The 11231-nt window shown below is 48.0% G+C and overlaps 1 protein-coding gene across 1 annotated transcript in view; it reads left to right on the top strand.

The window, feature by feature from the left end:
- CACNA1B (calcium channel, voltage-dependent, N type, alpha 1B subunit) overlaps positions 1–11231 on the top strand; it is a 274453-nt gene that overhangs the window by 230664 nt on the left and 32558 nt on the right. Inside the window, exon 37 of the mRNA XM_011957386.1 lies at positions 5044–5171. Within this exon, the coding sequence (XP_011812776.1) occupies positions 5044–5171 (128 nt within the window). The remainder of the gene's footprint in view (positions 1–5043; positions 5172–11231) is intronic.

The following is an 11231-nucleotide window of genomic DNA, read 5'->3' as shown; positions in this document are numbered from 1 at the left end:
CTTCTGAACAGCCAGTGAAATAATCAGCAGAGTGACAAGACAGCTTGCAGAATCGGAGAAAATATTTGCAAACTATTTATCTGACAAGCAATTAAACTGCACTCTTGCCTGGGTGACAGAGCAAGGCCTGGTCTCAAAAAAAAAAAAAAAAAAAAAAAAAAAAAAAAATCAGATTAATAAATGGGTAAATGAACTGAATAGACATCTTTCAAAAGAAGACGTACGAATGTCTGGCCAGCTGGTATATGAAAAAGTGCTCAACATCTCTAATCATCAGGGAAATGCAAATCAAAACCACAGTGAGATACCATCTCACCCTAGTTAGAATGGCTGTTACCAAAAACACACACAGAAAATAACAAATGCTTGTGAGGATGCAGAGAAAGGGGAACGCTCATACACTGTTTGTAGGAAGGCTCCTCAAAAAACTAAAAATAGAACTACTGTGTATGATCTGGCAATTCCACTACTGGGTATATATCCAAGCGGAAGTAAATCAATTATGTCAAAGAGATATCTGGGCTCCCATGTTTATTGCCATACTATTCACAGTAGCCAAGATACAGAATCAGCTTAAGTGTCGATCCACACATGAATGGATTTTTAAAATATTTTCTTTATACACAATTGAATACTATTTAGCCATAAAAAGAATGAAATTCTGCCATTTGTGGCAACATGGATGAGCTTGGAGGTCATTAGGTTAAGGTAAATAAGTCAGGCACAGAAAGATAAATATTGCGTGTTCTCACATGTGGAAGCTAAAAAAAATTGCTCTCATAGAAGTGGAGAGTAGAATAGTGGTTACTAGAGGCAGGGAAGGTTAGGAGGATGGGGGATAGCCAAAGGTTGGTGAACAGATAGAAAAGTACAGCTAGACAGGTGAAGTAAGTTTTAGTCTTCTGTATCACTATAGGGTGACTATAATTAACAACAGTTTGTTGAATGTTTTCAAATATTTCGAATATTTTCAAATAGGAGAGCAAATTTTGAATGCTCCCAACACAGAAATAAGTGTTTGAGGTGACAGACATGCTAATTGCTGTGATTTGATCATTACACATTTGTATACATGTGTCAGAATATCACACTGTACCCCATAAATATGTACAATTATTGCATGCCAATTAAAAATAACAATGAAAGCAAAAAAAAATTTTTTTGAGAAAGAAATGGGCAAAGGGATTGAATTTAAAAAAAAAGGAACTGAATAAGTAAAAATAAGTAAATAGCTCCTGCACAGCCAATGAAATAATCAACAGAGTGACAAGACAGCTTGCAGAATCAGAGAAAATATTTGCAAACTATTCATCTGACAAGTGATTAATATCCATTTCTCCAAATACAGTGACCAATAAGCACATGAAAAAATATTCAACATCACTAATAATTAGGAAAATGCAAATCAAAACCACAGTGAAATACCACTTCACACCCAGTAGAATTGCTATTACTAAAGAAAAAAAGATAGAAAAGAAAATAGGCCGGGTGCGGTAGCTCACGCCTGTAATCTCAACACTTTGGGAGGCCGAGGTAGACAGATCACTTAAGGTCATGAGTTCAAGATCAGCCTGGCCAACATGGCAGAACCCTGTCTCTACTAAAAATACAAAAATTAACTGGGCCTGGTGGTGCATGTCTAATCCCAGCTACTCAGGAGGCTGAGGCATGAGAATTGCTTGAATCCGGGAGATGGAAGTTGCAGTGAGCTGAGATCATGCCTGGGCTTTAGAATGAGACTCTGTCTCAGAAAAAAAGAAGAAGAAGAAAGAAAAGAAAATAGGACAGGTGCAGTAGCTCAGGCCTGTAATCCCAGCACTTTGGGAGTCCAAGGTAGGCAGATCACTTGAGGCCACGAGTTTGAGACCAGCCTGGCCAACATGGTGAAATTCCGGCTCTGCTAAAAATACAAAAATTAGCCAGGTGTGGTGGCACACGCCTTTAATCCCAGCTACTTGGGAGGCTGAAGCGCAAGAATCTCTTGAACCCAGGAGGCAGAGGTTGCAGTGAGCTGAGATCATGCCACTGCACTTCAGCCTAGGTGACAGAGTGAGACTCTGTCTCAAAAAATAAAATAAAACCACACCTGTAATCCCAGCACTTTGGGAGGCTGAGATGGGCAGATCACCTGAGGCCAGGAGTTTGAGACCAGCCTGGCCAACATGGTGAAACCGTGTCTCTATTAAAAATACAAAAATTAGCCAGGTGTGGTCTCGTGTACTTGTAATCCCAGCTACTCAGGAGGCTGAGGCAGAGAATTGCCTGAACCTGGGAGGTGGAGGCTGCAGTGACCCAAGATCCTACCACTGCACTCCAGCCTGGGAGACAGAGCAAGACTCCATCTCAAAAAAAAAAAAAAAGAATTAATTAATTAATTAATTAATTAATTAATATTAGCAAAGATGTGGAGAAATTTCAACCCTTATGCACTGGTGGGTAGAACTGTAAAATGGTGGTGTGGAAAATAGTATGGCAGTTCCTCAAAAGATTAATAGAAGTGACTCTTGGTATAGACCCAAAAGAAATCAAATCAGGGACTTCAACAGATACATGTCAAAACATGCTCATAGCGGTGTTATTCACAATAGCCAAGAGGAGAAAGGAACCCCAGTTTCCATCAACAGATGAATGGGTAAACAAAATGTGGTATGAACATTGAATGGACTATAATTATTCAGTCTTAAAAAGGAAAAGGAGTTCTGACACATTCTACAATGTGAATAAACCTTGAAGACATTATATTAGGTGAAATGAGCTAGTCACAAAAGGACAGATACTGTATGATTCCATTTATATGAGGTACCTATAGTAGTCAAATTCATCGAGACAGTAAGTAGAATGGTGGTTTCCAGGGGAGGATGGATGAGGAATTACTGTTTCATGGATACAGAGTTTCAGTTTGGGATTACGAAGAAAGTTTTGGAGATGGATGGTATGCATGGTTGCACAACAATGTGAATATACTTAATGCCACTGACCTCTACACTTAAAAATTGTTAAAATGGAAAATTTTTTGTTATGTATCTTTACTACAGTTAAAAAAAAAAAAAAGAAGAAAATGAGCACTCAAACTTCTCCCAAAAACACAAGAGGAGGAAACACTTCCTAACACATTTTGTGAGGCCAGCATTACCCTTATATCATGGTCAAATATGCCACAAGAAAAGAAAACTGCAGACTAATATCTCTTATGAATATTGATCCAAAGATCATCAACAAAATACTAGCAAACTAATTCCAACAACACATTTCCTAATTTCAAAACGTACTAGAAAGCTACAGTAATCAAAACAATGTGGTACTGGCATAAAGATAGATACATAGGCCAATTAAGTAGAATTGAAAGTCCAGAAATAAACTCAAATATCTGTGGTCAATTGACTTTTGACAGTTGTGCCAGTGGGGGGAAGACTTGTCTTTTCTTTCCATGATAATTCAGTGAGGGAGAGAATAATCTTTTCAACAAATAATATGGAGAAAATTGGATATCCACATGCAAAAGAATGAGGTTGGACCACTACCTCACTCAATATACAAAATTTTCTCAGTCAATAAAAGACCTCATAGAATAGCAAAAATTATGAAACTATTAGAAGAATACATAAAGGGTAAATCCTCAAGACGTCAGAATTGGTGATGGATTCTTAGATTGGACACCAAAATCATGAGCAACCAAAGAAAAAATAGATAAATTGGACTACAACAAAATTTAAAAGTTTTGTACATCAAAGGACATTATTAAATATGTGGAAATACAATGTACAGAACAATATGGTAGAAAATATTTGCAAATCACATATTTAATAAGGAGTTAATATTCAGCATATATAAAGAACTCCTACACCTCAGCAACAAAAAAACAAACAACCCAATTTTTTAAATGGCAAGGGATAAGAATAGACGTTTCTCTAAAGAAGATATACAAATGGCAGACAATCACATGAAAAGATATTCAACATCTTTGGTCATTAAGGAAATGCAAAACAAAACCATATGAGATACCTCTTTACATCCACCATGACAGCTATAACAATAATTTTTCTAAAAATTGAAAATAACAAGTGTCTACAAGGATGTGGAGAAGGAGGAACTGTTGTACATTACCGGTAGGAATGTAAAATGCACCAGCTGCTATGGAAGAAGTTTGGCAGTTCATAAAAAAAAATGAAGCACGGAATTACCATATGACCCAGTAATTTCACTCCTAGGTATATACCCAAGAGAAATGAAAAGATATATCTGCACAGAAACTTGTACATGAACGTTTATGGCTGCATTAATCAGAACAGTCAAAAGGCAGAAACAACCCAAATGCCTGTCAGTGAATGAATGAATGTGGTGTATCACCACTGGAACATTATTCTGCCATAAAAAGAAGTGAAGTACTAACATATACTACAATATGGATGAGCCTTGAAAACATAAAACTAAGTGAAAGAAGCCAGACATAAAATCATACTGTGTGATTCCTTTATGTGAAATACCCACAATAGACAAAGCTATAGAAACAGGAAGGAGATTGGTGGTTGCCAGGGGACTGGGGGTGGGGATCAGGGTGGTGAGTACCTCATGTGTATGAGGTACTCTTCGGGAATGATGAAAACAGTTTTGAAAAGAGAGAGATGGTTGCACAATATTGTGAATACACTAAATGCCCCTGAACTGTACATTTTAAAATGTTATGTGACTTTAAATTTAATTTTAAAATAAGAACCCAAACTGTTGGCCTATAGAGTCCAAACTGTTAACTGCAAGTCACTGATCCCGTGGAAGGCCAGTCTGAGAGGGAAAGGAAATGTGATCACAGAGAGGAAGGCGGGTCATGGACAAGAAACTCCGGGGCCTGAAATAGGCAAGACACTAGCATGTGGATTCCGGAACCCTGGGAAGTCCCACGGGGAGAGCAGGTCGGGCATGCGCTGGTCTAATCAGAGTGATGCCTGGTATCCTGAGAGCTTCACACACACTGGACAGTGGTGGGGGGCGGCGGGGAGGGCAGACTGAGGTCTGTCTATGTTACCTGTTCTCCTTCCTGTCCTGCAGATGTTGAACCTCTTTGTGGCTGTGATCATGGACAATTTTGAGTACCTTACGCGGGACTCTTCCATCCTAGGTCCTCACCACTTGGACGAGTTCATCCGGGTCTGGGCTGAATATGACCCGGCTGCGTGGTAAGTGAGCCCTGGTGCTCTGTGGTCGTTGGGGGTGGTCCATACCCATAGATCTTGGGATGGGCCTGGTGGCTTCGGACATGTTTCAAGTGAGCACCCCCTCAGGTTTTGGTTTGGGGCCCAGGGATCTGTCCTGTTCTGTGTAGAGCAGCAGTGGTGTCTCCTCTGAGCAGCGCCTCCCTTTGCCATCTCGTGTGCCTTTGCGCAGTGGCCCGGACTGCATAAAGTGATAAGGGTCTTTTGAGACCTTGAGTTCAGTTCCTTGGGAGGTACCCGGAGTCGTGGAAGGTTTTCATGGGATTTGTGAGACTCGGGTCTTCTGCTGAAGTTTACTGTCTTCTTCCAAGGCCTGTCATGTGAGGGCCGTGGGGGGCTTGTGGGAGTGTGTGGAGGCAGCACAGCCATAGCGTCCTTGTGAAACTCAGTGTGGGGTTTTAGGACATTCTCCCTAAGAGGCTTAGGGGTCTCCCTCTGCTCTTTCCCTTGGGGACAGGGGCCAACGTGCACCTCTGTGTCCCCAGCCCAGGCCGCACATAGTGGGTGCTTGGTGAACTTTTCTGACATCAGATGAACTACCAGGAAGGCTGTAGTGTGTTTAAGACCCTTGTCTATCGTCTGTCATGGTGGGAAAGGTTTGCTTGTTTCAAAGGCGAGAGGCGGCGCCTTTCCAGACAGAACAAGAGTCACGTGAAGGGCATGGTTTGGGTCAGAAGGTGAAGCTGTTTGAGATCAGGATCCACGGGAGTCCCGAACAGCATGGCATCTCAGCAGGGCTGAGAGCTTACTCGGGAGGGAAGACAGGTCAGGCAGCATGGCTTCTCCATCTTTCCGTGTGTCCATTCCTCCCATCTCTTGTTCCTCATTTACTTGCTCACTCACTCACTCACTCAAGCAGTGTCTACTGTGGGCTGCTCCCTGCAAGGCCACGAGGCCTGCTGGCACCTCACTCACAGTGCGTGCCCAGGAAGTGGCCGTGGATGAGCAGCTGTCAGTGAGTGCGTAGATATCCACCACTCCCTGTGCCCCAGGGGGATGAGGGAACCGTGAGTGGCTCCGAGGTCTGCCTTTTCTCTCTGAGCTCCCCAGCCTGCCCAGGCCCCCTTGCGCTCCTCTACCCCCAGCGCCCTTGCTGGGGGAGGGCCGGCAGGATGTGGTCAGACCCCTCATGGTGAGATCCTACTGTCTGTCCACAGAGCTCCTGGGTTCTGCCCGGTTTTGCTTAAACTGCAGTTCAGCAGAGGGAGCCCTCCACAGACACAAAAAGCCTGGGAGCCTGACTAGACTTCCCCACCCTCCTATCCACTCAGCCTCCCCGGAGCACCCTCACCCTCCTGGTGAGGGTCCAGAAGGTGCTGCACGGAGCCCTTCCCAGTCTAGACAAGGTCCGGAGCCACTGGCAGTATCGGGGGCTCTGGGACAGGGCCTCTCCTGTCCAGGCTCTTCCAGGCCCACAGCATCTCTGTGGGTGCTTTTCATTTAAGTGGGAAATACACAAGTTTTTACACAGTGCAGAACAGACGTAGAGATTGTCTGTGTTTCATGGTGTATATGACAATTTCTGTGGCTTGCGAGAACCCTGTCGTGTCTGATGCAGCAACATGTTTGCCCTATGATACTTAGTTATGCTGGGAGGGACAGGCCCAGGCACATTCCCACAGCACCTGTGGTTGGGTAAGCCCAGTGGACTTGGGGGAGACTGACCACACTGAAGACCTAGACCTTGTTAGGCAAAGGGCAGGAGAGACTCCAGCTGAGGCAGGATTTAGGTGAGTTCTAGGCAGGTCACCCTGACTGTGTGGTCTAGAGAGTCGCTGCTTTTTCTGGGTGTATTTTTTCCAGAGGAGACTGTGTTGCAGAAAACAGAGACACTTTATAGCATGTAGTTAGCACTAAAGAGCAAAGGCAGATCAGCAAAGGCCCGTGAGAGGAAGACAACGTTCCGCAATCTTTATGAGCTACTCCCGGGCCTTCCGCAGTCAGCCGCCGGCAGGAGCACAGGCAGGAAGAACGGGAAGTGGACTTGGGCCAGATAGCAGCTTGGTTACCATGCACAGTGGTACCGTACCAAAGCCAGAGTCTCCGACAGGGATCCTTGGAAGACACAGGCAGTCGGGGATATGAGAAGAGCTTATTGAAGAGTAAGCAACAGAATACAGGCCTCACCCCAGAGATAGTACACACAAAATAATACGCAAAACCTGCGGGCCTTGAAGTAGCACAGATGTGACCTGCTGGCAACACATGATTCTGCCCCCACGAGCAGCCTGGGCTCACCCCACGCAGCCCAAGATGGCCAGGACGAGCTGAGGGGCCAGCAGAGGCAGCTGAGCAGATTGGGTCTGGATCCTGCCTCCTGAGCAGAACACTGGGCACCTGGAGCCTTTTTGGTTAGCCTCCATGACAAATGCAGTGATGTAGTCAGTTCCCAGGGGACCACTCTATGGCTCCTCGTTCTTTGGGAGAAACTTTGAAACAACAACAAAATTTATGAAATTTCCTAAGTTGTGTGGGCACGTGTGACTGTGCATGTGCACAAACAGGACGTGTGTGCATATACATGGCTGTGTTGTGTGTGTTTACACAATGTGACCACATGTGCACTCTGTGCATGTGCATATGTGCATGTGTACACGTGCGTTGTGCATGCATGCACACAGATGTCTACATGTATGTTTTGTGCACATGTACACGCACATAGGCACGCACATGTGTGTGCATGTTCATGTTTGTGTGCACATGTAATTGTATATATGTGCACATGTGTGTATATGTGTGCAAGTGAACTGCATGTTTGTGTGTGCATGCATGTGTGGTTGTATATGGATGTGTGTATGCATGGCATGTGCGTGTGCACCTGTGGTGTGCATGTGTGTGTGCCTGTGGATGTACACATGCTTGTGTGTGCCTGTGGTGTGCACGTGTCTGTGGTGTACACGTGCCTGTGGGTGTGCATGTGCCTGTGGTGTGCACGTGTCTGTGGTGTGGGTGTGCACGTGCCTGTGGTATGCACGTGTCTGGTGTACACGTGCCTGTGTGCCTGTGGTGTGCTCGTGTCTGTGGTGTACACGTGCCTGTGGTGGGCATGTGCCTGTGTGTGTGTGTGCCTGTGTTGTGCATGTACCCATGTGTGCATGTGTGTGCCTGTGGTATGCACATGCCTGTGGTGCGCATGTGCCTGTGTGTGTGTGTGCCTGTGGTGTGCATGTGCCTGCTGTGGGTGGATTCTGAAATCACGGAGCTATTCACCCTGGTGTTGCTTTTCCCAGCCTTCCTTTTGTTGTTGCTTCAACCCTGTGGTGTGAAGCCTGGCGACTTGAGAGGAGAATTGCAGTCACACTTCTTGCAGCAATCTGGCTGCTCATTTCTGTGTCCACCCATCTGTCCAATAACATCTCCTGGGCATCTGCCATGTGCTGGGGCAGGGGCTCAAGGGGAAACGGGCACATGCTGTCAGAACACTCAGGCGGGCTGGGCAGTGAGACCATGTGGTGACTGTAGCTCAAGGCCAGAGCATTTCTGAGGAAGGAGAGGCCACGTCCGGCCTGAAGAATGAGAGAAGGCGGCATTTGAGCTGAACTTAATAGGAAGGATTGAGCTGGGGGTGGGAGGTGGGGCAGAGGGGAGAGGGAGGCCCGGTGGCTTCTGTCTGGCTGGAGAGGAGAGCGCATTGCAGAGGGGCTGCAGGGAAGGCTGAGACTGGTTGAGAAGGGCATGGAAATTGGTTAAGCAAGTCGCTTTGATTTTGTTTTATAGACAGTGGGTACAGTCCTTGAATCGAGAAGTGATGGTGTCAGGCCCACACCTTTCACCTGGGCTTGATGGGCAGGGACAGTTGGGGAGGGTGGGAGGTGTCACATGTGTCCAGCCCCCCGTGGTGGTCCCTTGGCTGCAACAACCTTAGCAAACACCTTTGGTGAGGCCCAGGTGGGGCTTCCTGTTTCTACCCCCTTTTACAGAAGGAAATTCAACGTGATTTGGAGCTGATTGGACCGAGGGGGCTACACTGTAGGAGAGAGGAGCATTGGTGGTGACCCAAGGACGCCAGCCCGACAATGATAGGAGGTCCTTAGCTGGACCAGGGCTTCTAGGGGAGGGCACAGTGTTCAGGGAGACGGGGTCAGTCAGGAGGCAGACGGGTGTGGGCCTCTGAGGCTGCCGTGATAGAGAAGCAGACCCACTGTGTTGTGGTGCAGCAGAGGGTTTGGCTGACCTGGGAGGCCCAGGGAGCATCGTCACTCAGGCAGTGACAGGAAGAGTTGACCGAGAGGGAGGGCAGCGCAGTGTTCTGTGTGGAGCGGCTCCTGCACACATCGGGCTCTGGAAATTTCGCTGGGGTTATTTACCACACCTCCCGGGGAGCTCCAGGCCCCAGTCCCCCAGCGAGGTGCCACCTGTCCAGTGCACCCCTCACCTCCGCCGCCACGCCTGCGCGAGGCTGGTCTTCCCATCACAGGCTGGGCGGGCGGGCGGGTCGGGCTCCATCCTGCCTTTGTTGCCATAACCTGTGACATTTCCTTTCCAGTTGCCGGATTCATTATAAGGATATGTACAGTTTGTTGCGTTGTATTGCGCCACCCGTTGGCTTAGGGAAGAACTGCCCTCGTAGGTTGGCCTACAAGGTTTGCAACTTCAGAGCCTCCATCCAACATACTTCCCTGCCCGAAATGCAAACACAGCACACACTCCCTGCCTGGTTTGGGAATGACGACGCCTCACCTTTCTTTCCTCCTGTCCTGCCCCGCACTCCAGCCTCCTGGACGCTTTGGTTCCCTGTCTAATCTCCCCTGACCCTTCTAGCTGGCTGGGGACAGGCAGCCTTTTGAGAGTGCTCAGAAAGCTTTCTGGCTGGGCCATGATGGCTGGGACCAGCTCGCTGGGTGGGTGATGGGGGCTAGGTCCCTCCTGCATCAAGGAAGCAGCCGACTTGCCCGGTTTTTCCTCTGAGCTCTCAAGAGTGAGCTGATGGTCAGGCCAAAGGCCGAGGGCCCCAGAGGAAGGGGGCGTGGGCACAGGCCTCCCAGGAGCAGCCGTCCTCTGGGTCGAAAGAGCCCAGTAACCCAGTGGCTCTCCAGTCCCTGGGGGAGGAAAGGGCAGAGGCAGGGTGGGGGCCAAAGACCAGCCGTCCTGCTTTGCCTCTGGAGTGGTGCGCTCAGCTCAGCCAAAGAGTCCCTGGTCTGGAACCATGGGCGGAGGGCAAGGCCCCAGGGCAGATCCATCTGCCAGGAAGAGGCTGTCCCCTTTCTCTCCTGGGCCACCTGAATCTGGCTGTGCCTCTAGGACCCCAAGCCCACAGGCAGGTGTCCCGGGGTTGGAGGGCCTCTCTACTTGGGAGGTGTCCCAGGCCTAGTGGCCTCTCTACTTGGGAAGATTCTGTCGTCGGAGCCTTTAGGTTCCCAGATCCTAAAGCCTGCCCCTTTGCTGTCAGAGCCGGTGCAAGGTGGCCCCAGGCCATGTCCCGCCAGCTCCTCCCCTCTCCTGCAGTCTCCCATTTCCCACCCAGCCCTGACCCCCAGCAGCAGCCCTGCCCTGGGCTGGCCTCGGGCGTCTCTGGGCTTGAAGCAGGACTTGCCCCAAGGTCAAGTTTTGGCTCTACAGCTTCAGGGCTCCCTCTTTAGTTTTCTGGTTTGTTTCAGATATTCTCCACCTTTTTAGCCTCTAGCCTCACTTGGAAGCAAATCTGACCGTAAGGAAAGCTGATGTCTCTGCTGTGGTTCTCCACCACTGCCTCATCTGCCACCTGACCCTGCCTGCCGGCTCTTCTGGCAGGGTGAACCAGCTCTTTTCTGATTGGCATTCACTGTGATTTTTAAAAGAGTAAAATCAGAAATTATCAACCCAAAGCCGCCCCGATGCAGCCCTTCCTCACCCCTCCATGTTCATTAGCTCAGACGCCACCCCCGTCCACTGCCCCTCATGGGGCTGGAGTGAGGAGGTGAGGCTCGGGGGTGGGGGGCCAGGAGGGGGTCAAGCCAAGCAAAGAAATCCCTCATTTTACTTATTTTGATTTTGGGCTTTGAATCCGACACTTTGATTAACTGGCTCTGTTTTCTTGTCTGCTTC

This window comes from Colobus angolensis, unplaced genomic scaffold (assembly GCF_000951035.1).
Source record: "Colobus angolensis palliatus isolate OR3802 unplaced genomic scaffold, Cang.pa_1.0 Scaffold44, whole genome shotgun sequence".
Lineage (NCBI taxonomy): Eukaryota > Metazoa > Chordata > Mammalia > Primates > Cercopithecidae > Colobus > Colobus angolensis.
This window is presented reverse-complemented; position numbering and strand designations above follow the sequence as displayed.